Source organism: Canis lupus, chromosome 19 (genome assembly GCF_048164855.1).
Source record: "Canis lupus baileyi chromosome 19, mCanLup2.hap1, whole genome shotgun sequence".
Taxonomy (NCBI): Eukaryota; Metazoa; Chordata; class Mammalia; order Carnivora; family Canidae; genus Canis; species Canis lupus.
In genome coordinates this window covers 43,157,110-43,183,005 of record NC_132856.1, presented here as the reverse complement: position 1 = coordinate 43,183,005, position 25,896 = coordinate 43,157,110, and the positions used below count along the sequence as shown (strand labels likewise).

The 25,896-nt window shown below is 46.9% G+C and overlaps 1 protein-coding gene across 7 annotated transcripts in view; it reads left to right on the top strand.

Annotated features, from left to right (window-relative positions):
• Window positions 1–17,930, top strand: part of KLHL18 (kelch like family member 18) — a 56,655-nt gene extending 38,725 nt beyond the window's left edge. For 4 of the 7 annotated variants that reach the window (XM_072786444.1, XM_072786450.1, XM_072786446.1 and 1 more), the window contains 7 exons: window positions 3,539–3,737; window positions 5,529–5,689; window positions 6,904–7,040; window positions 8,468–8,705; window positions 12,069–12,173; window positions 13,661–13,772; window positions 14,733–17,930. In XM_072786444.1, coding sequence (XP_072642545.1) covers window positions 3,539–3,737; window positions 5,529–5,689; window positions 6,904–7,040; window positions 8,468–8,705; window positions 12,069–12,173; window positions 13,661–13,772; window positions 14,733–15,119 — 1,339 coding nt within the window. In that variant the 3' untranslated portion in view covers window positions 15,120–17,930. The remainder of the gene's footprint in view (window positions 1–3,538; window positions 3,738–5,528; window positions 5,690–6,903; window positions 7,041–8,467; window positions 8,706–12,068; window positions 12,174–13,660; window positions 13,773–14,732) is intronic. The other 3 variants (XM_072786445.1, XM_072786448.1, XM_072786449.1) reach the window with 1 other exon arrangement.
• Window positions 17,931–25,896: the final 7,966 nt, after the last annotated feature.

Below are 25,896 nucleotides of genomic sequence, written 5' to 3'. Positions count from 1 at the left end.
TTCATTGTGAGGCAGGTGGTCCTGTTTCAGGTTTTATAGATGAAGGCCACATAATGACAGTGTGTAGTCGCAGAGCCTGGTTTGACCCTGCCCTGGGATGCCTTCTGGTCAGGCTGGAGGGATGTGTGTGGCGGGTATGAGGCGCACTGTCTTTCCTCCTCATTTGTGAGCCGCTTAAGGACACAGACCAGACTCGGTTTATCTCTCTCTCCCCACAGAGCCCAGAATGATTAAGTAGGCATTCTGGAAAGGATTAAGTTGGCCACTCTCACAAGGGGACAACAGCTCCACCTAGGGGCTTTTGAGGTCATCACTCTCAATACTGTACCCAGCCTCTGTTTCAAAGCAGTTATCATCCAAAAGATGCTTGGAAGAGTGATTTTTAGACCTGTGGAGTTTTTACATGCACCAATGACATTTTAGGAAGACATACTAACACAAAGCCTGATATTATGAGTCTTTCCTTAACATTTTTCCATGCATTCCTGCAAAATCCCTTCTAAAGCCTCACTTCACACCTGATATCTGTCTTTATACCTTCCCACAGGCCCCGGAGGCTTGACCTGCTTTCTGTTTTCATTCCAGTAGTTACCATCACTGCCTCTCTTCCTTGGAGTGGCTTCTCCTTGAGCCTGGCTGCAGGGTGTTAGGGTGTCCCACCTGCTCCCTGCCCACTTACCCATATTTGAAGACAAGCACATGGGCCCTTGATTTTCAAGGTGTGATCACTAATGACTTGAGAGAACCCATTCTGAGCGGTAGTGGAAAAGACATGATTTTCCAGAGCACAGAGAAGTTGTAAAGCTGTCAGTTTTCCATGAGGTAGGGGTTGATTTTTTTTTTCTTGTGGCCCCTTTCCAGCCTTCAGATGTATGGGCTTCCTTGTTTTTAGGTGAGCACTGGCACTGTGTATTTTCCAAAACCCTTCTCTCAGAATTGAATCAGAACATTGGATGCATCCATGAACCAAGTCAGTAACTTATTTAATTCAAGTCACTGCTTCCTGCCTCTGATAAAGCATTACATCTTCACTATGGCCTCCTTGCACAGAGTCCAGCTGTGCTGGCAAGAAAGGTGGTTGCCCACTGGGTAGTGGCTACAGCTGTGTGTCTGTCTCTGCTCTTTGGGTTCATTTTCCCTCTTCCTCCTGTTCCTAAATGGGGCCCTCTCCTGCATGGCAGCTCTCCCTTCTCCTTCCTCACCAGTTGCCTCACAAGCAGCCTTCCCATATCCCATCCTCTTCTATGCAAAAGCCCAGTTCGCTTGAAGGTGTATTTTGCCCTCCTTGTTATGCAATGCCAGTGAAAGATGGCCAAAGCTGAGGTATAGGAGTCCTAACCTGAGAGGGAGCTGGTGGAAGTGTGTGCCAGGCACACACATATTGATCATCCTTTTCCATGTCTTTGGCTTCTAATTCCCAGTCCATGGCACTGACTCCTCTTGAGTTGATGTCACAGCAATCAGTATCAGTAAGGCACCAGGTGTAGAGGCTCAGGGAAGGTGTAGCCTCCTCACTGCCACATGTACATAGAGGCCTTTTAACAAATCTTATTCGGTCATTGTAAATGCTCCAGGAAGAAGGTGGTATTTGAGAACTGAGCTGGCATTCTGACCTTGAGCCTGGTGTTCCTCACTGGCCACGGTGCCTTGCCTCATTGTTGGTGCTCATGCTTCCCTGTCCTTAGTGGAAATGCACGTAGGTCTCCAAGGCAATGGACAAAGCCAGTTCAGGCTAGAAGGGAAGCAACAACTTGTGGAATTTAGATTATCCCAAAGCCAGGATCCTGAGAGAGACTCTGCCCTTCAGCTGTGCTGCTGGGGGACAATGGGTAGCGAGTATAACTCTACCTGTAACTTTAAGCAACACAGCGTGGGAAAGAAAGCAAGCATTCGGGATCCCTGGGTGGCGCAGCGGTTTAGCACCTGCCTTTGGCCCAGGGCGCGATCCTGGAGACCCGGGATCGAATCCCACGTCGGGCTCCCGGTGTATGGAGCCTGCTTCTCCCTCTGCCTATGTCTCTGCCTCTCTTGCTCTCTCTGTGTGTGACTATCATAAATAAATAAAAATTAAAAAAAAAAAAAGAAAGGAAGCATTCTAGTAAAACCTAGGCAGTTTCCATCTGATAAATACCCTCTCCCTCCAAGGAGTATCAGTCAAAAATCAAAATAAGAAAAGCCCCATCCCCAGGATCTCCTGCTGTCGCAAGATTTCAGAACCACATTGGGCTCACCTGAGATTTTGTCAGATGCAGTAGTAGTAAAAAAAAAAAAAAACCTGTGATAAAAATTAAGACAGCAACCAACTTCATGCCAGGCATCATGTTGAGTGCTTTTGCTACATTCTTGCTTACACATGGCCACAGCTGTAGGAGCTGGATAGCTGTTTTCCTCACCTTTTTCCAGGTGAGACTGTTACAGACACCTGAGGAACCCTCCTGCCTCACCTGGTGCAATGCACGGCCTGATTTACTCAGAGGGCCCCAGCGAGGGCCAATCTGCCTCTGGGTAATGGGAACACACACAGGGTTCAGTCTTGGCACCACCACTTGCTTGTAGAGGGCTGTGAGCACATTGCTTCATTTCTCTGAGCCTCAGTTTTCCATCTAAAAATGGAAGTAGGGGATCCCTGGGTGGCTCAGCAGTTTGGTGCCTGCCTTTGGCCCAGGGTGCGATCCTGGAGTGTCGGGATCAAGTCCCGCATCGGGCTCCCGGCATGGAGCCTGCTTCTCCCTCTGCCTGTGTCTCTGCCTCTCTCTCTCTCTGTGTGTGTGTGTGTTTATCATAAATAAATAAATAAATCTGAAAGAAAGAAAGAAAGAAAGAAAGAAAGAAAAGAAAGAAAAGAAAAAAAGAAAGAAAGAAAGAAAGAAAGAAAGAAAGAAAGAAAGAAAGAAAGAAAGAAAGAAAGAAAGAAAAGAAAGGAAAGAAAAGAAAGAAAATAAAAATGGAAGTAATGACTGCTTTGCAGTGCTGTTGAAAAGATCCTGGCCTGGCAAAGTACTGGACACTGAGCAAGTGGTAGTTAGTTGCCGTCATTCCTGGGTGTCTGAACAATTAGACTCAGAGCTTTTTACTGTTTAAAAAAGAAGTGTAAGGGTCCTGATGTTAAGAAGTCATCTCTGCATGGTTTAAACTCTCATTCTACAACTTCAGTGCCCTCCTAAGGACCAGGTAGATGTCCCACCAGGAATGTCAATGGCTTAAGGCAAGCAAACAAGTTTTCTAGCACATGTTCTATGCTTCTGTCCTCAGAGCTGTTTCCTAGGACTTCCCAGAAAGCTCATTCCACCTAGATGCACTGAGCCATAGGCCCAAGAGGCAGGGACCTCTGAGGATAAACTGTCTTCATTTTAAACCTTTGTCGTTGAGTCCCTAAGCAACGCATCTGGGATCATGCAGTGAGTTTTCAGCCAAGCCAAGAGCAAAGCTGGGTTTTCTCCATTCCGTAGCTCTCCCCAGCACTAACCTGAGAATGACCAAAGATAACATACTTACTTCCTCTACATTTTCTTCTTTTCATCTTTTCTCATGCCAAAAGCCTTCACCCAAAAAATTGCCTGGGTGTCCGCCAGTTTGCTGAGACAATGATGTGTGCCGTGCTTTACGACGCAGCCAACAGCTTCATTCACCAGCACTTCGTGGATGTGTCCATGTCAGAAGAGTTCCTGGCCCTGCCCTTGGAAGATGTTCTGGAGCTGGTGTCTCGGGATGAGCTTAATGTGAAGTCAGAGGAGCAGGTTTGTAGAGTATGGTAGCCATCTGCTGTTCTTTCTAATCTTCGTTTTCTATTAATATTTCTTTCACGAAGACCATGATACGTGTGCAGCTTTGTTTCATTATACTACGTGCATTTTTCACAAGAACTTTGTATTCATTTTATTTTTTTTAAGATTTTATTTATTTATTAGAGAGACAGAGAGCACAAGCAGGGGGAGTGACAGAGGGTGAAGGAGAAGCAGGCTCCCCACTGAGCAGGGAGCCCAATGCAGTGCTTGATCCCAGGACTCTGGGATCATGACCTGAGCCAAAGGCAGACACTTAACCAACTGAGCCACCCAGGCACCTGCTTTGTATCCATTTTAGTGTCTAACATTCAATTGATTTTGTCAGCATCACACCCCTTATTCATAAATGTTCGGGTTATTTCTAGTATTGAATATGAAGTTGGGAGGGTTGGTTGGTTTGTTTTTGAAGGTGAAAGAAATGGCAGTACATTTGACTCCTAGTGGGAATTTTCCAGAAGAGAGGGAAGAGTTGGTGATGCAGGAGGAAAGGGAGAATGGCTGCTGGCACATGTCCCTGGAGTAAATGAGAAGAGACTGAGTCGAGGTCACAAGGGGTGTCCCTGCTGGGAGCACCAGCCATGCCCATCCACCCCCACAGGAGGAGTACAGGGAGGCCAGGGTGGGAAGGGAGATGCTGGCCAATTCTGTTGATGTTCTCTTCTGGCATGTTTCTATTTTCTTAGCTGAGAATGAGGATCAGGAGGAGGGTGAGAAATGTAAGGAGAGATGAAACGGCATGAGCCATCCCTCTGGGAGCAGGAGAGGAAATAGATATGCCAGGGAAAGGAAGAGGGCTTGGTGGGAAGCAGGCCCTGATGAGATCAGCAGTCAAAATTTTAGAATAGACCTGCCAGGGGGTGGTTGGCTGGCTCAGTCAGAGGAGCAGGTGAGTCTTGATCTCAGGGTTGTGAGTTTGAACCCCACATTAGTTGTAGAAATTACTAAAAAGAATAGATTAAAAAAAAAAAAAAAAAAAAAGATGGGACCAAAACCCCAGGCAGAGCACCTTGGGATGTTTGCAGTGTGGAATCCTGGCCTGTCACAAAACTCTGGTTAGGAGCCTGAGGCTTCAAGAGGCAAGCTGTTGGGAGGTTAGTCCCAACTCAGCTTGTTTCCCTTATGTCCAAAGAGCAGTAGAAAAGTGGGCCCTGAGTGTGGCAGTGTGGGTGCTGTGATGTGCAGGGAAGAACCCCATCCCAAGAGCAAGCCCTGTCCCAAGCTCTTCCACCAATGAGTTCAACCTGGTGCAGCTCAGTCATCACTGATACATTTGATCAGGGGTTTTAGAGGGACATACCCCTGTGGCTGGAGCTGTTAGGGAAAGCTCGGAAAACATTCATCTGGAACCCGGCCTTAAGGAAAGTCGGTGTGGGGTGGGGTGAGTTTAGACAAAGAGGAGGAGATGAGGGGCCTTCGAGGTAAAGGGGACAGTGTGAACAGAGAACCAGCCAGCCTGGGAAAACAGAGGGTGGAGGCGACTGAGGTGAGATGCAGAAAGGAGTAAGGAACCATTGGCAACTTTTCTTTAGGAAGACAGAATGAAATCCAGGAAGCTGTTACAATCACTGAGGCTTGCCTTTCAAAAGACTGGGCCAAATGGGGCAGCTTGGGGAAGTAGAAAGCAGTGACTTCAGGAGACAAGTAGGAGGAAAGATGGATGGGCCCAAAGAGACTGGGGGGCCTGGGGATGTGGCCCCTGGGAGAGAAGAGTGACTACACAGGTTGAACTTTGTACCATGGCAGGTCTTTGAAGCTGCGTTGGCCTGGGTCAGATATGACCGGGAGCAGAGGGGGCCCTGCCTGCCTGAGCTGCTGTCCAACATCCGCCTGCCCCTATGCCGGCCCCAGTTCCTATCAGACCGTGTGCAGCAGGATGACCTGGTGCGTTGCTGCCACAAGTGCAGGTGAGCAAGGGCCAGCCTGCACAGGATACTGCGGGGGTCTGGGCAGAGAAGAGAACTTGGCCACCTAAGCTGTTTGTGTCCAGCTCAGGGGAGGAAGGATTTGGAGTTGTCAGCCCTAATTCATAGCACCTGCTCTGCCTTCCTCATCTAGAGCCTGGAAAAGCCCAAGTCTGAACCCTCAGTCAAAGAAATGTGCCAGGAGGGGCTTCAAGGCAGAAGGGGCTTCCTTCTCTATGCTCCCTGAGGATTTCCTAGCATCTCCAGGAACTGACTCAGTGGTGACTCCCTGGGGCTCCTCATCCTCTCCAAGAAACATTAGTGCTCTGGTCTCAGATGGGCTCGGACCTGTCTACAGTGATGGGCAAGCAGGGGGCATGTTTACCAGCACGTGAAACTTTTACGCAGGGTAAATCGGTGATGACATGGTGCAGCAGAGCTCCCAAAACAGCTCAGAAGGCAGTAGCCATATAAGAGGATCATTATAAAAGTAGAGCAGCAAAGGAAAATGTTCACCTTCCTCCAAACGGCTTGTCATATTCACAGCGGGTTCAGAGGAAGCCAGTGGCTGTGTGCAATTGGTATGAAGGTGTGTGGCAGGAGGGAGTGGAGGTGTGGCTGCCAACAGGTGGGGCCCCGTGACAAGCACTCTCAAGTATGCTGTTGAATTTGAACTTTATTCTGTAGGCCATGGGTAGCTCTTGAAGGTTCTTAGCGTGGGCTATAGTGTGGAGGGTGGAATGGAGAGGCAGGACTGGAGGCAGAGAAATCCATCAGGAGCAGTTGGCTTCTGCTACCAGTGTAGGTGAGAAATGGCACATTGCAGGGTGCAAGCAATAGGGATAGGAAGGAAGAGCTGGGTCTCAGTAGTTCAGTGGTGACAGGATGCAGGCTGCTTATTGACCCTTTCCAACGCCAGCTCTTGTAGCCCCTACCCTGCTCTTCTTCTGCCAGCTGTGTGCCTGTTAGAAGATGCTTGTTCTGATTACATTAGCTGAGGTGGGTGCTGCTCATCCCGCCCCTCCGATTTTGAGCATGTTTCAGTAGCTGTGTGTGGTTCCCCCTGGACTCACTTGGGTTCAAGACCAAACCTTCCAGAAGGCTTCTTCTCCCAGGTTTCCCCTCCAGTTGGGGGTGGGGCAACTAGGCTTGGAAATACAAATATAGACCACATGGGGAAAATACCTCCTGTCATAACATCCTGCACCTTATTCCAGGGACCTGGTAGACGAAGCAAAGGACTATCATCTCATGCCAGAGCGCCGGCCCCACCTGCCGGCTTTCAGAACTCGGCCTCGCTGCTGCACGTCCATCACAGGCCTTATCTATGCCGTGGGGGGCCTCAATTCAGCAGGTATCTTGCAGCTCCCCCTTGCAGGGCCCTGTTTTGCACCAAAAAAGCTGGCTTGGCCCTCTGGTTCCCCTCCTTTGTGTGTCACCACACGGGTCCTTCTTGATTTTATGCAGCTTTAGATTACGCAGTTATGTTAATGTTATGCAGTGAAAGCACAGCAGGTATGAATACCATCAAATCAGAATATCAGCTACATACCAGCCCTGGATAGAATGCAGAGACCCATCTCTTTTACCAGGCTAATCACATTTGGTCATATGGATCTCTGGGATTAGACTGTGAGTCAGTCACCATGAGAAAGAAAATTCTGCAAATACACAGGGTCTGCCACTATCTGTAATATGTAATAATGCTTTCTCTCTACCTGCTGCCTCCCATGCAGTGCACACATGCTTTAGAGCTGATGTGTTACTGGCAGCTCTCATCCAGCCAAGTTTTCAGGCAAACTCCTGAGGCCCCTGGCCCTCCGGCCCACCCAAGGCACCACTGCAGGGCAGTGGAGATTTCATAGGAAGGGGAGTGTGGGCTCCTAAATCTTTGCAGCACAGAGGCAAAGGGAGGTGGCATCTCCCATGTAAAGACCAGATCTCTTCTCAGTGACAGCCTAGGCTCATGGAGGGGTGCAGATGGTGCGCAGTCCTGGGGAGTTTTGTTTTTAATTGAAGGTTAATGACAGGTGGGTGTCAGTCTGTTTACCATATGTCTGTTAACCATGTGTTCTGGAAGAGAGAAGTCCTCAACTAGTAAATGCTGGAGTGTGGTAGGTGTGAGGTACCCCACAGTAGAATAAGACAGGGAGGGGGGATTATTTTATTTGATTAAAAAAAAAAAAAAAGACCCTGTTGTAAATGGTAGGGTTGGAATCATCATCCCTGGCTACTATAACTACTATGTATTCAGCACTTAGTGTGTTCTAGAACTATGTAAGCAAGGTGCTTTGCCTATTCTGTCCTTTAATCCTGACAACATCCCTGCCATAGAGATGATCTCCATTTCACACGTGAGAACAGAAGATGGGGATACAAAGCACCTTGCCCAGGGTCACATGCTAGTAAGTGAAAGTCAGCAGGGGAACCCATGCCCTTCTCTCTGGGCATCCCTCCTGCACTGGGAAAGTAGTATGTCCATCTCCCTTTCACTTTGGCCTCAAGCAGGTGGAATACCTCGTTGCAGTTTAAAACTGTCCTCTCTAAAAATAATAATAATAATAAAACTGTCCTCTCTAGAAAGTACGTGCTTCCTGGCTGATTCTGATTTTCCTTGAAGAATTAGGTTTTTGGTTAGCACGGCTGAGGTGTCTTAGTGGGCCCATCTGGCTTGAGTATTTCTGTGGGAAGAACCAATAGAGTCAAGTCAAACATTCCGTGTAATCAATGCCCAACAGCTGTGATCTAAACACATGGTCTCATTTGTTTTAATTTGAGTAGCAAATTTTTATGCAGGTGATTCCCTGAATGTGGTGGAAGTGTTTGACCCCATCGCCAATCGCTGGGAGAAGTGCCATCCCATGACAACGGCCCGCAGCCGCGTTGGTGTGGCTGTGGTAAATGGGCTTCTCTATGCCATCGGGGGGTATGATGGCCAGCTCCGGCTGAGCACCGTGGAAGTCTACAACCCAGAGATGGACACATGGACCAGAGTGAGGAGCATGAATAGCAAGAGAAGGTATTGTGCAAGAGAAGGTAGCGCTGTGCTAGACAAGCAGGGGCACATAATAATAATATAATATAATAATAAAATAAAACCCGAGCTGGCCTGGGAGTTTCCTGCCGCCAGGCCAGCCACTGCCAGCACATCCCGGAAGCTAGCCTTATTCTGCTCAAAGTAAAATCCCTGCCCTGTACTCTGAGGAGCTTGGGGAGATGAGGCAGAGATGTGTGAAAGTTGTATTGTTATTTTAAGTGTGTCAGATAAGGACCGAAAGTGTATGTTATGAAAGATTCAAGAAGGGAAAGAAACTTGATGGAAACATCTGAAAGATTTCAGGGAAGAGGTTGAAACTTGAATAATAAGGAGGATTTAACTTTATTAGTGATAAAAGGACAGGAGAGGTATCGTCCTTTATACTCTCTTCCCCCTGCTACTCCCTAGATCTCTGCCACACAGGTGCTTCTGCCACCCTGGGAGTATGTGAGCCATAGCAATGCATTTCACTTCAGGGCTACCCACTTGCCCCCCAGGTGTGAGCACCTAGGTAGACCAAGTTTATATCTTTTTTTTTTTTTTAAGATTTTATTTATTTATTCATGAGAGACACAGAGAGAGAGGCAGAGACACAAGCAAAAGCAGGCTCTATGCAGGGAGCCTGACGCAGGACCCGATCCCAGGACTCCAGGATCACGCCCTGGGCTGAAGGCAGGCGCTAAACTGCTGAGCCACCTAGGGATCCCCCAAGTTTGTATCTCTTAAGACACTCTGGATATTTGTCTCCTCCATCACTGGCTTGCTCCAATTTCCTGAAGAGTTAGAGAGCATCCGAGTAGCACCTCTATCCCACCACCTTGGTGCTCAAGGGGAGGGCGGCCTCTTCCCTTATACCAGGCATGTATGGAGCATGTGCACGGCTGAGCTGTGGAGGAGGGATAACTAGACAGGTTCTTCTGTTCTTCTGCCCTCAGTGGGGCCACCCTGGATCAGTGGTTTCAAGAGGCACTCCGCTTTCTCTTCCGGGACTGACAGGAGAGGAAGTAGTCCCTACCCATATAACCAGAATACTTCTGCATTTCTTTCTCATGAATTGAGCTTCCCTGACAGATGCCCAACGTTAGGGAGAAAGTTACATGAATTATTTTCGAAACGGGTAGTTTGAAAGCCACCGGGGCAGATGTTCTCTAAGGGCTTCTCGGCTTTGTAAATTCTGTGGTTTATACATTTGCCCTACAGACCTCTTTATCTGGCCCCGCCCTGGGTTTTCTGTGTGTAAGATCAAGAGACTGCATGTGTGGTGAGGAAAAAGAATCAGAGTGACCTTTGCCACAAAGAAGTGTCAGGCCCAGAGACATATGTACCACGTTCTGTAGTGTTAGTGTGTGGCCTCAAGCCCGGAGAAATCTGCCTTTGTACCAACAAGACCAGGTTCACAAAGGGTCAAAATGGGTTCATTTGGGAAAAAGAAAATTTGTATAAGCCATCTGCTCCTCCGAAGGCCCTGAGCTAACACTCTTGTGGTTCCTTCCTCTCCCTTTCCCTACCTTGGGGCTTCCCTTTTCTACTTCTCGGGTACCTACCAGCCTTCTGGCCTTGAGTGATTCATTGCTCCATTTCCCCAGCCATGAGTGCCTTTTTTGCTTTCACTACAATCAGTTGCTCTTGCTTGTGTGTCTGCCCTGGGCAGCTTGCTTGCTTTGGTATCACAGAGTTTGGAGTGTTGTGTGGGAGGAAAGTCCTCTGGGCATCCCCTTCCCTGACTGTGGTTAATGCCCTGTTATTAGTAGCATGGACCCAGCTCCATTATATCCCTTTTAAATTATAGGCTGCCTAAAAATGTTCTGAGTCTCCTTTCTCCTGCCGTCCCACACGGCTTTCTTGTCTTGCCTGTTGGTGACAACCTCTTTTCTGCCATCATCCTTCCCCTCGCCTGCAGTGTTCCACAGTGTTTCCTCTGGTGGACCGTTCCAGTCCTCTTCCCTCTTCACACTGGCCTCTACCACTTGATTGATAGTTAATATTGCTCAGTTTATGAGACCTCTCATGTTGTTGTTGAATTCCTGTGTTGTTACTTCTGTCCTCTTCCGGAAGGATAGTGACACATCTAGTGAATTTGTGGTCTTCCCATAGTCCTTGCCTGAGGCAAAAGTCTTTTCCTGTTTTGGGCAGGTTTGGGGGATCTGTTACAATGTCCCTCAAAGAGACATTGCGTGGATCAGTTTGATTTGCTGTGTACTTTTGAAAGATGGCAGTAAACTTGATATATTTTATTTTCCTGTTTCTCAGCCACCCAGATTCATTCTTAATCTTCTCCAGCATCAGATTTGAAAACAGTGAATTGGCCAGCTTTGCACTCATGTTTAATTTCTCACAAGGCATTGTATAGAACAGAAGATTTTATGATTATGGCAGACCACTAGGTCTCTGATCTGAGGAGAGTGGGGCATGGTGGGCAGCATGGGAGTGGGCTTGTCTCATTTAAATCCGAGGCATGCCTTTCACTGGGCAGCCCGGAGAAGGCCCAACCTCCCCAGCTGTGGCTACTCATTTGTACAATGAAGATCATGCTACTTCCTTGTAGGTTGTGGTGAGGTGAGGGACAAATGGCAAAGCATAGAGTACATGCCACATGTCATCAGTGCACAATGGGAGCAGAGTATCACCCACTGAGACAAAAGTAGAGGCTGCCATGGCCATATCTGTCATGAAAAGACATCTGTCAAACTTCACAGGGAACTAAATAGGAAAATCAGGCTAACGCAACAAACACATATTGAAGGCCTTTCCTGTATAAAGCACTGCACTAAGCACTGTCAGAGTCACACAGAGGAAGACCCCTGTCTTCCAGGAGGTCCCCACTTATTAAGAGGTGACAGATGGCTTCCCATAACCCCAGGTGCCAGAATAAGCACCTTTGGGCAGGAGCTTTGACTTGGTCAGCACTGTGAATCTAGGGCCTGGAACAGCAAGCCTCCTGAGTGCCTCATGGAATCTGAGGGGTGAATGAGTGACCATACAGTGGTGTGGTAAAGGAGCTACTCCGGCAGCGTGGGGCCAGGAGGGCCAGATTCTTGCTGAGGGGTCCAGGATGGCTTTTTGAGCAGAAGAAAGAGGCCTGAGCCTTAAATGTAACTAGACCTTGATTGAACACAGCAGGGTAGAAGGTAAGCCTTTCAGACACATCCAGGGCTGAGAAGGGACCCCAGCAAGGGCCCCTGCAGGGCAGCTGCTTCCCCCTCAATTTTGTACTTAATCAAGCACATGGGGTTTGGGTCTGCTCTAGAAAGAGGCAGTTGGTGGTTAGGTGGATCTCCCAGGGAGTGTGAAAGGCTGGCCCAGGATGTCTGAGGCCCTTCTGCATGACAGCTCTGTCTTTTTCAGTGCCATGGGGACAGTCGTGCTGGATGGGCAGATCTATGTCTGTGGGGGCTATGATGGCAACTCTTCTCTCAACTCTGTGGAGACCTACTCACCCGAGACAGACAAGTAAGGACTCCAGCTCCCGTGGGAAAACTGGAACTGGTTAAACAGAGAGTTTGAAGAATTATGCAGTTTTTGATTTAAGCTTCTCAAGGATGGGAATATCTTACCATTTCAGCTTCTCTGGTACCTTGCATATAATAGGTATTTAATAACTTTTGGTTAAATGAATGAAGGATTGAATACATTTTAAAAACAAATGGTCTGCCTAGGTTGTTGGAGATGTTTATTTAATGATCTGCACCTCTTTGTTAAATCAGCCCATTTTAATGAAAATGCAGGTGAAAGGGGGTGAGAAAGAAGTGAATAACACTTTCCAAAGTAAGATAGGTATGATTTGGGTAGGACGTGATTCAGAGAAGCAAAAAATGTTACCTGGTCAGATAAGCTTGGAAGACATTGATGTCTGTATCACTAGAATGCTTAATCTTTTCATAAAACATAGTAACATTTTAAAGATTGAAAAATTCTGTAGTAAAGACATCTGTTTAATTTCATCTTACATAATGCCTGTCACCATCTTATTTTGTGGAATATACTCTTTGGAAAAGAGTTGGCAAGGTTAGCCTGAATTTTTCATTTCAGTATTTGAATCTTCTCATAAGCCAGTTAGTTGAATGGATTCATCAGAATGCTTTTCAGCCAATATTCCATTCACTTTACCAGCTTACTGTGTATTAAGCTGGGTGTCTAAGATCCTTAAGTAGCAGCCAGTCTGCTGGGGCAGACTGATTATCGTGATTATCCTATCCTGGAGACCTCTCTGGAGCTCTTGGGTGAAGGGTGGGGAGCACCTTCATCTTTACTATGGCTGGCAGGGAGAGGCAGGGTGGCAGGGATGACCTCTGAGAGCAGACCCATTGTGGATAGCAGTAGATGAGCATTATAGGCAGGGGGACAGCAAGAGGAGAGGTCCAGAGGAAGGAAAGTGCTCGATGTGGATGAGGACCCAGCATGGGTGGCACATGGCAGGATGTAAAAGTGAAGTGAGGCCTGAGAGATAAAGAACTGCATAGGGAACTCAGACTGCCTTGAGGAACCCGTGAGGAGCCACCCGAGGGGCGTGCTACATGGGGTCGGTATATAAGCCAGGCTGCCCATACGGAGCCTGCGATAGGTTGTCCCAGGAAGAGGCCAGAGCTGGGGCAGCAATAGTGGGGATAGGAAAAAGCAATGACTAGAATACAGATCACTGGGGACTTGGTGACCACAGGAATGTTGAGGATGAGGGGGGAGAGAAGCCATGTAAACAATCTGAGTAGGACTAGATGGTTAGTGGTCCCATTAACAAGACTGGGCAGTGCAGGGGAGGAGCACATCTGTAAGAGAGGGGCCTGGTGTGGGACATGTTAATTTTGAGTGCCTGCAGAAGTGGGGAGATAGTCCAGTGTGAGAGGAAATGCTATTCCCATTTGCCCCAACCCTAGTGAGCTGTCCTGGGAGGATAGCAACGCTAAATCTCATGGCTCCCCTCATCTGGCTGTCTCCTGAAGGTGGACGGTGGTGACCCCAATGAGCTCAAGTCGCAGCGCTGCTGGGGTGACGGTGTTTGAGGGCAGGATATATGTGTCGGGCGGCCACGACGGTCTGCAGATCTTCAACAGTGTGAGTCTGGGCTCCCCTGGGCTAAGGGCACTCACTCCTTCCATCTTTGAGAATAATTTATTTTTAAACATACATTTATTTTGGGGAGAGGGGCAGAGGGAAAGAGAAAAGGAGAGAAGCAGACTCCCTGCTGAGCATGGATCCTTGACGCAAGGCTCAATATCACAACCTTAAGATCATGCCCTGAGCCAAAATTAAAAGTTGGACTCAACCAACTGAGCCACCCAGGCGCCCCCCACCTTTGAGTATAATTTTGAAAGGCAGTTCTTTGGAAGAAACTTCAGCCTTGCTATAGCTGGGCAAAGCATCATCTAGTGAGGTTTCAGGCCATCTGCCACGTGCTCTGAGATTCTTCCAAGAATGGAGCCAGTGTGCTCAAAGGAGGGGTAGAGGCTAGCCATGCCACCACCCCCACCCCCACCCCCGTTCAATTCTCCACTGGATCCTGCATGAGAGCTGGCTAAATCCCTATTCACAGTAAGCTCAATTACAGACGATGTGAATTTGCAAAGAGTTGTATTCTGGATACATTGTTTGAAATTGCATTTATTCTGTAAGGAAAAAACAAACAAAAAAACCTTTAACTGCCATCTAGTGGTAGATCCGTGGAGTGAGTCAGTGCTGTGATGGAATGCACTCTGGACAAATTTCAGGAGACCCTGTTCTCCTCCTGGCTCTGTTCCTACACAGCAGTGCATCCTTGGCCACACCCTTTGTTTCCTGAGATGTAAAATAGGAGGGGTCAGAGCAGGAGATCTCTCTCTATAAGCCCAAGAGCAGGTGTACAGTTGAGGGGACTGGGCATTGCAGCCAGAGCACACGCTGGCCTTTCACTGGACTCTGCCACCACGTGGGTCACTATGCCCCAAGAGGCTCCCACCTCACCCTGCCCATGGACTGAGCTTTGGCTCTGACGCCTGGATCTGTGCCCCTCTCTCCCTGGTTCTCTCCCTGATGCAGGTGGAGCACTATAACCACCACACGGCCACCTGGCACCCAGCAGCCAGCATGCTCAACAAGCGCTGTCGGCATGGAGCCGCCTCCTTGGGAAGCAAGATGTTTGTTTGTGGGGGCTACGATGGCTCTGGCTTCCTCAGTATCGCTGAGGTGTACAGTTCTGTGGCGGACCAGTGGTGTCTGATCGTCCCCATGCTCACACGCCGGAGTCGCGTCTCCCTGGTGGCCAGCTGTGGGCGTCTCTATGCCGTGGGGGGCTACGATGGACAATCAAACCTCAGCTCAGTAGAGATGTATGACCCGGAGACGGACCGCTGGACATTCATGGCCCCCATGGCATGTCACGAGGGTGGGGTCGGTGTGGGCTGTATCCCGCTCCTCACCATTTAAGGCAGAGGGGGGTATGTGGTGGGGTAGGGATCTGGTACAAACATAGGCACTCCCTTCCGGGGACAGGCCCTCTTGGGAGAGGTGATAGACCAGAGGATGGGGTGAATGTGAGCTCACTGGAGGTGCAGCCTTTCCAGGTGCTTACATCCTCCCTCTCTGCGCTGCCCTTGGGACCTTCATGCCCAGGTCACCAAGGTGCACCACGTGGAACAGAGCCCCTCTTGGTTCCGCAACTGGTGACCACGGGACTGCTTTGCTGGTCCACACGTCCACAGGCTCCATCCAAGCCCAGCTCCCACCTGCCACTTGCAGAAGGCCTGCCATCAGACGCTCTTCCTCACCCGCTGTTCTCCAGCCATGCATGTTGTGGCCCGTCTGCAGTGGGGTGGCTGTAGTGCTGAGCCTGTTGGAAGCTAGGATACAGATGGGGGTGTCTTGGTTGCCTGTGGTGGTGCAGCCACAGCTATGTGCACATTGCACACAAGCACCTCCCTCTTCCATCTGGGAGCACAGAGGACTTAGTCCTCATTGCTAGGTAATCAGGGAGAACAGAAGCTTTTCCTCTGGAGTTTTGGGATTTCAGTGAGGTTTTTTCATCTTGTTGAGGAGTAACAGCAGAGGGGGAAAAAAAGATACTTGAAAGAAACCAGAAGAAATGGAAACAAACACTTGAAAGAAAACTGGAAAGAAAAGTACTTTTTTTTTTTTTTTTAAGGGAACATTCTTTGGGAGAAGAAACCGTTAAAAGACATTAAAGGCGATGATGTGTTTCAGTGGAAAACTGCCCACCACGAAAATGGTGGCGTCCGCTCCCATGTTCGGGTCCCAGGGTCCTGAGACCTCGCACAGCACTCGGGGTCGCCTCTGAGCCCTCTCGTGTCCAGGATCAGTGTGCTCTCGACTGGTCCTCTGGCAAGGTGCTCACGGGGTTTGTATTCACACCCACCATCAGAGGACTTTTTTTAACCATAGGTTTAGCGAGTGGGCTGAATTACGGCCAGCCGCTCTTCTAGGTGGGAGTTCCCAGCCGGTTGCCAGAGGCTCGAGGTGCCCCTGGGTTACCTCCCATGGCCACCATGGCGTTCACTCAGATTTCCCGCCCCCACTTTCATTCCTCATTCGACCAGCAAGGAAGATAGCAGGTCTGGCCAGATTCTCGCCCATCTATCATTCTTGGATCGTTTTCCTTGTTGTGATGCTTCTAGGGCACATTGACCATTTGTACCTCTAGAACCTAACCAGGGACTTGGTCCTTCCACCAGCCATGGCTGGCTTGGTCCAGTAACCTCGTCTACCCTGCCAGTCTACTGCTTCTCCATCCACTCGCCAATTCCAGGGGCCTGGCCTCCCTCCAGCCCTTGGCAGACCGACCAGCAAGGTGGACCTTTACATTCAAGCAAAGCTGACTTTATGGCAAAGAGCTAAAGGCCTAAAGAATCTCTTGCTGCTGCAAAGAACCAATTTTATATTTCTTCCTCTGATCTCAGCAAATGACCTCTTGAAGAGACTCCATGCTCCTTCCTCCTCCTCCCTGGACGGGACCTCAATGTTGCACAGCAGGACCCGAACAGGAGGACACTTCTGTTACCAGTGCACTGGGCAGTGGGGCTGTCTGTCAACTGCTGCTGCCAAAATCTGGTTTTCTAAAATGCTTCCAGTACAGACTAAAAAAGGATGCAGTCCCTTTAATGCAAGACTGGGTCTGAGGGCCCCATTCTCCACCTGGCTGGTCTCCTATCCCTTGCTGCCTGCCTGGGGTGGCCTGGAAGCGTGTTCAGAAAGGCCCAGTGTGGAGCCTGAGACATCTTTCCCACCCCGGCACTACAAGGTTTATGAGTATGTGCAATCGCCATGTATCCAGAGGGAAGTACCTTAGGCCACTTAGGAGCTGGGCCTCTGCTGCAAGCACTTGAAAATGATGTTTTTATTTTAAAAGCCCCAACAACCTGATATAGCTTAGCCCCAGCATTTCTCCCTCCCTCTTGGTTTGCCTACAGAGGTAGACTCAGAAGGCAGTGGGTGGGTCTGTGTTTCCTGCCAGAGAAGAGTGTGTCAGTACCCATCTTATTATAACCCCTTTTGTGAACTAGAAGCAGACCTCGCCAGCCCAGATTGTGAAGGGGTTAAGGATCAGTCAGTGGGCTAACAAGTGGGCTTTCCAGGTCCTCAGGACGGTGGCATACATTTTGCCATTGAGGCTGATAGGTCATTCCCCATGATCTTCTGCTCTTGTATTAACCTTCCTAAGTCCACTCCCACCTCCTGGCGCAGAAGTTACACTGCTGCACCTGAGGCCAGTGTTTTGATCTGGGTGGGCTCTGAGCACAAAGGAGCCAACACCAACATTTTCACACTCTTCAGCAGTCAGCTCCTCAGTCTGAGGGGATGTTTGCAAATGGCTGGGCTGGCTCTTTGGTGTTGGAGCCTTTCCAGGAGCCCATGAAGAGAAGTCATCACCCCAGGATATTGTGAAAAGGGTGTAACCAGCAGGTGGGAGAGATGCTGTGCTCAGTGGACCTCGGAATCTAGCCCAGCTCTGAGCATGGGACTGTGGCATCACTGTCCTTGGGCATTTCCCCTTCCCAGATAACATACAGAGCCTTGTCTTCCACATTTCACCTGAGATCAAAGCCAGGATGGGAGCTGAAGACCAGCCTTTTGACTCAGCCACAGAGATAGGAGTGGGTAGAAATTCTGCTCCCCCCCCCATTGTCTCCCAGCAAATCTTATTCCTTTTATTTATAGAACGCATGTCTTTTGTGTTAAAAAAAAAAAAAAAACCAAAGAGAAATAAAGAGTACACTCCTAATACCTTCTTGTTCTTTCTTGTCTTATTTTTTAAATATTAGAAGTAAATCATATTTTTATTGCATTTCAGTGAAAAACTACATTGGACAAAGTAAAAATATTCCTGTGAAAATAAGAGCCAGATATATAGCAAAAGCAGTCTTTGGAGAGGCGTGTGTGTATTTTATAAGCATGGGTTCGGGTGAAAAATAACGCATGTTACATACTTACTGCTGTTCAGATCAGCACTCGTAGATTTCCCCGTTTCTTCACTCAGTGCCATAAAACACAAGTCCCCTGATGGAATGCGGCTGGCCTGTTGACTGTCTAGAACCAAAATATCCAGCTCCTTTTTAAAACTCTTGGCCAGAGGTGCTTAACTTTGGTACACATAAAAGTCACTAGCAAACTCTTAAACCACACGTTCACTCATAGGTCCCTCCTCAGGGACCTATGGCTAGGGTGCAGTGCGGGCACTCCAGTGCAGGCAAATTTCCCTGGTGGTTTGCTTCTCAAAGTGTGAGAGAACTGGACTCCTGTGTTTAGTTTCTACTTCTCCAAATGCAGCTGCATTCCAGAGCTGCCTTCTTGAGATTACACCCTGGTTACTGTGGTTGTGGATGTCAGGAAACTCTTCATTCACACTTTTCCAAAAGTCAGCTACTGACTGTCCATCAGGTAAATGATTATTTGTGAATGGCAACATTATTTTTTCAAGTCTTTGGAAGAGTAGGTCTCTCCCACATACATCCCACCAGCGCATGTTTCACACATAAGTGCTATTGATTCTCACCGGGACTTCGCAGGTAGTGTGGCTCATTTTAGTATAAGGAAACAGCCTCAGAAGGGCTGAATAACTGACCTATTCATCAGCTAACTGGTGGTGGTGTCAAGAATTGAGACCAGATTTCCACACTCAGTCTAGCTCACTGGATGGGAGCAGTGTCTGACCTTTGGAAGCAGCTGTTCCATCCAGCCTCATGCCCAGTGTGAAGGGGGCTGCTGCCTGGTACTGTGCAGACCTTAGATTATAGAAGCAACATCTCTATGCTGAAGCAGAGGGAGCCAGGTTATCTGGGGGCTCAGTGCTGCAGGAGAAAGATCACTGGTGGGGCAGCCTGGGTGGCTCAGCAGTTTAGTGCCGCCTTCGGCCCAGGGCCTGATCCTGGAGACCTGGGATTGAGTCCCATGTCGGGCTCCCTGCATGGAGCCTGCTTCTCCCTCTGCCTGTGTCTCTGCCCCTCTCTCTCTTTCTCTCTCTCTCTCTCTCTCTCATGAATAAATAAATAAATCTTAAAAAAGAAAAAGAAAGATCACTGGCCCCTAAAGTAAGAGAAGTGCTTTCCATGGCATCTATACTCTCTTGCTCAGAACCAAAGAGCCTGTGGATGAAAAGTGGACTGTGAGCTTTATTCCTCTGCTTGACTTCCCAAGTCCTTTTGTTGTAGTTCCGTGGACTCTTCCCCTCACAACAAACAGCAGAAACCACTCCTCTGCCCCCAAAGGTGAGCACTGCTGTTTTCTGTTACTGCTCATGATCACATAACATTGTACAACCAGGAACTGACCAAGGGATCACACAGTTCTCGTGGCAATTAGCCCAGGCTTGCTGTTCCCAATTTCATCTTTTGTGGTACACAGATGTTTTTCTCTCTAATGGAGCTGAGCCCCGTTCCGTATTCTCTTTTTCCAGCTTTGCAGTTAGGATAAAAACCCAAACTCCATAGCATGGCATAGAAGGCCACTGTGACCTGGCACTTTTCCCCACTCGGCCTCCCTGAAATAGTCCTTCAGGGTGTCCATTTGGATATCACCCCTGCAGGAAAGCAACTCTGGTCAGCCTGGTGCCCCTTCTCTATGCATGCTCCCTGTTCTTTATGCCATCAGGGCCATGACCTCTTTGCCTATCTTAACCTGGTAGATTGTGTCTTTTGTTGTGTACCCAGCAACCAGGCACATAGAGGAGGCCTAACAACTATGTTTCTTGAGCTTGAGGACACTTGGGTGTATCAGATCAGAAGGTTGCCTAATCATGCTTCTCTCCTCTTCCTCCATTTCACATCACTGGCTTTTTAATAGTTTTATTGAGGCATAGTTTGCAGACCTTAACATTCACCTGTTTGAAGTGCTCAAAATATTTTTGGTAAATAGAATTGCACAGCCACCGCTATCCCATCTTAGAATATTCTCACCATTTAAAAAAATTCCCTCATGCCTGTGGGCAGTGAAATCCCCGCTCTCACCCTCATCCTCAGGCCTTCTGTCTCTAGATTTGCCTGTTCTTGACATTTCATGTAAATGGAATCCTATAAAATGTGGTCTTTTGTGTCTGGCTTCTTAAGAATGTTTTTGAGGTTCATCTATGCTATGGCATGTTTTGTTCTTTCTGAATAGTATTCCACTGCATGGATATGCCACATTTTGTTTATCCAATTTTTTTCACTAACTGATGAATATTTAGATTGTTTCCAGTTTGTTTGTGGCTGTTACAAATAACACTGCTATGATGTACAAGCCTTTGTGGACATGTATCTTCATTCCTCTTGAGTAGATTCCTAGAAGGTTGCTATCACATGGTAAATGTTTGTTCAACTTTTTAAGGAACAGAAGAGCTTTCCCAAAGAAGCTGTACCATTCTACATTTCCATCAGAAGCAGGTGAGGGTGAGAGTTTCTCCACAGCCTTGACAAACCTTGCAATTGTCTCTATTTGAATATAGCCATTCTAGTGAATATGACGTGGCATCTCCGTGTAGTTTTTTGTTTGTTTGTTTGTTTGTTTGTTTGTTTGTTTGTTTGTTTATGATAGAGAGAGAGAGAGAGAAGCAGAGACACAGGCAGAGGGAGAAGCAGGCTCCATGCACCGGGAGCCCGACGTGGGACTTGATCCCGGGTCTCCAGGATCACACCCTGGGCCAAAGGCAAGTGCCAAACTGCTGCGCCACCCAGGGTTCCCCTCCCTGTAGTTTTAATTTGTGTTTTCCTGACCACTAAAGATTTTGAGCATCTCTTCATGTCCTTGTTAGCTATATCTTTGATGAAATATCTTTTCAATTCTGGCCCATTTGGGGGGCCTGGTGGCTCAGTCTACTGAGTGTCTGCCTTCGGCTGAGGTCATGATCCTAGGGTCCTGGGATTGAGCCCTGTGTCAGGCTCTCTACTTGGCGGGGAGCCTGCTTATTCCTCTCCCTCTGCCTGCCACTCCTCCTGCTTTTGTTCTTTCTCTCTGTGTCAAATAAATAAGTAAAATCTTAAAAAAAATCTGGCCTTTTCTTTTTTTAAGATTTTTTTTGTTTATTCATGAGAGAGAGAGAAAGGCAGAGACACAGGCAGAGGGAGAAGCAGGTTCCATACAAGGATCGCAACGTGGGACTCAATCCCGGGACTCTGGGATCACACCCTGAGCCAAAGGCAGATGCTCAACCGCTGAGCCACCAGGTGTCCCGAATCTGGCCATTTTTAATTTGGATTATATGTCTGATGAATAAACTGTAAGAATTCTTTTACATTTCCTGGATACCAATCCTTTATCAGATACAGGATTTGTAAATATTATCTCCTAGTATATGGTGTTTCTTCATTTTGTCAGTGGTGTCTCTTTTTTTTTTTTTTTTTTGTCAGTGGTGTCTCTTGAATTGTACAAGTTTTTAATTTTGATGAAGTTTGGCTCATCAGTTATTTGTTTTATGGATTAGGCTTGGAGTCATGTCTTACGAACTTTTTGCATAAGCAAAAATCATGAAGAAATTCTAGAAGTTTTATAGTTTTAGCTCTTAGGTAGCTATAGGAACCATCTTGAGTTAATCTTTAAAATTTCATTATTGAGGGGCACCTGGGTGGCTCAGTCAGTTGAGCATCTGACTTGATATCAGTTCAGGTTGTGATTGCAGAGTCATGAGGTCAAGCCTTGCATTGGGCTCCATGCTCAGCAGTGTGTCTGCTTGAGATTCTCTCTCCTCCCTCTGCCCTCCTCCTGTCCATGCTCTCTCTCAAATAAATCCTGTTTTAAAATTCCGTTTTTTTGTGTACATGGATATCCATTTGTCTGAGTACATTTGTGGTAAAGACTATTCCTCCATTGAATTGCTTTGGCATCTTTGTTAGTCAGTTGACCATAAATAGAAGAGTTTATTTCTAGCTTCTCAGTTCTGTTCCATTGATCTTATATACTTGTCCATGAGCCAATACCACACTGATTGTATGGTATTGATTTCTTCATCTTTAAAGTAAGTCTTAAATAAGTCCTTAACCTTGTCTGCTCAAAATTCTTTTGACTATTTTAGATACTTTGCACTCTCATACCTTTTGTAATCAGTTCATCAGTTTATACAGAAAAGCCTTCTGGGGATTTAATAGATATTATGTTGAATTTACAGATCAATTTGAGGAGAAAAGCCATTCTTACAATATAAGTTCTTCCAATCCATGAACATATAATGTTTGCCATTTGTTTGGATCTTTCTTGATTTCTCAGCAATATTTTGTCATTTTCAGTGTATAATTTTGTACTTCTTTGGTTAAAATATTCCTACATATTTTTGTTTTTATGCTATTGTCGATGGAATTGCTTTCTTTATTTTCAGATTTTTTTGGTGCTAGTTATTTAGAAATTATTTTTTAATATTGATCTTGTATCTTAGACCTTGCTAAACTCATGTATTTGTTTTTATTCTTAAAAAACATGTATATCCCTTGGGATTTATATACATTATATAATATATATGATATATATATGACATATCATTTGTTAATAAAGGCAGTTTTACTTTTTTCTTTCCAATCTGGATGACTTTAACTTTTTCCTGCTTAGCTATGCCTGGGTGGCTCAGCGGTTGGGTGTCTGCCTTTGGCTCAGGGCGTGATCCCAGAGTCTGGGATTGAGTCCCACATTGGGCTTCCTGAAAGGAATGTGCTTCTCCGTCTGCCTACGTTTCTGCCTCTCTCCATGTGTCTCTCGTTAGTAAATAAATAACATCTTAAAAAACAAACAAAACAACTTTTTCCTGCTTATTGCACTAGCTGGAACTTCCAATACAGTGTTGTGTAAAAGTGGCAAAAGTGAACCTCCTTGCCTTGTTCTCAGGAAAACATTCAGTCCTTTACCATTAAATATGTTAAGCTGTGGATTTTTTAAAATTTTAATTAATTTATTTTTATTCATGAGAGACACAGAGAGAGAGAGGCAGAGACATAAGCAGAGGGAGAAGCAGGCTCCATGCATCCAGACATCCCTGTGGATTTTTTTTAATAAAGATTTTATTTATATAACAGAGTGAGTGTAAGCCCGGTGGGGAGGGGCAAGGGGAGAAGACGACTCCCCATTGAGCATGGAATCCAGTGCAGGGCTCTATCACAGGACCCTGAGATCATGATCTGAGTCAAAGTGAGGCGCTTAGCCAACTGAGCCACCCAGGTGCCCCAAAGCTATGGATTTTTCATTGACTTTTCAAGCTGATGAGGGCTTATTCTATTCTTAGTTTGCTGAAAGTTTTTGTCATCAAGGGGTATTAGATTCCATCAGATGCTTTTCCTGCATATATCACAGTGATCATGTGGGTTTTGTCCTTTAACCTATTAATATTGGATATAACACTGATTTTCAAGAAGAAACCACTAGGTTCCCTGAGTGAGCAACTAGGAAGATGAGAGATACACTATGAGGAGGGGGATACTAGGGGGTGACCGGTTGAGGTTCCACTTTGGACGTGGTCATATAAGAGTCATTCATCTTTTTCTTTTTCTTTTTTAAAGATTTTATTTATTTATTCATGAGAGAGAGAGAGGCAGAGACACAGACAGAGGAAGAAGCAGGTTCCATGCAGGGAGCCCAATGTGGGACTCAATCCCGGATCTCCAGGATCAGGCCCCGGGCCGAAGGCGGCGCTAAACCGCTGAGCCACCAGGGCTGCCCTTCTTGGTTCTTTCTTTCTTTCTTTCTTTCTTTCTTTCTTTCTTTCTTTCTTTCTTTCTTTCTTTCTTTCTTTCTTTCTTTTTCAAGATTTTATTTATTCATTCATGAGAGACACAGATGAAGAGAGAGGCAGAGACACAGGCGGAGGGAAAAGCAGGCTCCATGCAGGAAGCCTGATGCGGAACTCGATCCCGGGTCCCCAGGATCCCGTTCTGGGCCAAAGGCGGCGCCAAACCGCTGAGCCACCCGGGCTGCCCCACCCTGGTCCTTTATAGAATATTTGTCCGACAAGTCTTGTAGGATCTCCCCAAAGAGATAGCAGGGATATCCACATTTTATAGATAAGCAAACAGGGTGAAAGAGGGGAGGAGACCCCCTGCCCAAGATCACTCTATAATAAGTGGCAAACAAAATCAACAGGTAGATAACAAATTGTGATGTGACCATACTTGGCAATAAGGAATGAACTATTGATACAACATGAATGAATCTCAAAATCCTTAGAAAAGCCAGACATGAAAATAATGTCTACTGTCTGATTCTTAGCCCATTCAGGCTGCTGTAACAAAATGCTGTAGACTGAGTGGCTTACAAACAACATAAATTTATTTCTCATGGTTGTGGAGGCTGCGAAGCCTAAAATCAAGGAACTGGCAGACTTGGTGTCTAGTGAGGTCCTGCTTCCTGGTTCACAGACAGCTAGCTTCTTGCTTTGTGTGCCATCACGTGGCAGAACTGGCAGGGCAGCTCTCCATCTCTTATAAAGGCACTAATGGATCCATTTGTGAAGTCCCCACCCTCATGACCTAATCACCTCCCAAAGGCACCACCTCCAAATACCTTCAGTTTAGAGCGTAGGGTTTCAACATACACATTTTGAAGAGACACAAACACCCAATCTAGAGAAGCTTCCTTTTATATAAAACTCTGGAAATTGCAAACTAATCCATACCAACAGAAAGCAGTGGTTACCTGAGAACAGCAGGACTGGGGAAGACGATGTTAGGGAAGAGGCAAGGGTTATAAAGAAATGTGAGGAAGTTTTTGGGGATGGTGAACATGTGTACTATTTTTACTTTGGTGATGACTTCAGGGGTATTTACTATGTCAAATGTATCTAAATGTACATTTTCAATACATATGGGCAGGTTAATTGTATGTATTTAATTCAATGTGTATTGTATGTCAATTATAGCTCAATAAACCTGTTTTGGTTTTTCTTTTTTTTTTTTTTTTTAAGATTTATTTTAGAGCATGAGTCAGAGGAGGGGCAGAAGAGAATCTTCAAGTAAGCAGACCCCTTGCCCAGTGGAGCCTGACTTGGGGCTCGATCTCACAACCCTGAAATCATGACTTGACCCGAAACCAAGAGTCAGATGCTTAACCGACTGAGCCACCCAGGCACCCCTGTTTTGTTTGTTTGTTTTTTAAGCAGAACACTGATTGTCAAAAACAAAACAAAACACTGATTCTCACTGCAGCTTCTGAGTCCCCTAAGATCTCCTGTCTCCTCTGGGGCTCGGGATCCTGCGATAGGGTGCAGATGGTAAGGGGGCCTGTGGGGCCTCAGGGCACTGTGGTCTCCATCACATGGGGACAAGCCCAGCTCAGCAGCTCCCGGGCTGAGGCCAGGTATGTCCTCCAATGTAGGTAAGCTTTGGAGTCCTGCTTTTACCATTTGACACAATTTCCTTGATGTTACATTGTCCTCAAGATTATCACTGTTTTGAATTGTTCAATTTCTTTATGCCTATACTCACCTCATACCTCCCTCTTCCTACTTCACATAAAGGAGAAGTGTCCCTCAGAGTTAGGCTTTGCTCCAGTGCAACTCCCACTTTTTTCCTTTCATTTCCTGCTTGACTCCCCCTCATTCTCCTACCACTTGTATCAGTAGCTCCCCCAACAAAGAGCCCCGCTAACACCCATGGATTTTCATCTCTGCTTTTCTCCATCTGCATGTCTATATTAGGACTTTTTGTCTGTTTCACAGAAAACGGATTCTACTGTCCATAATGCTTGAGCTTTCTTTTTCCCACACCTTCTGCTGAAGCTCTAATCTAACCCATGTATTTGCCCC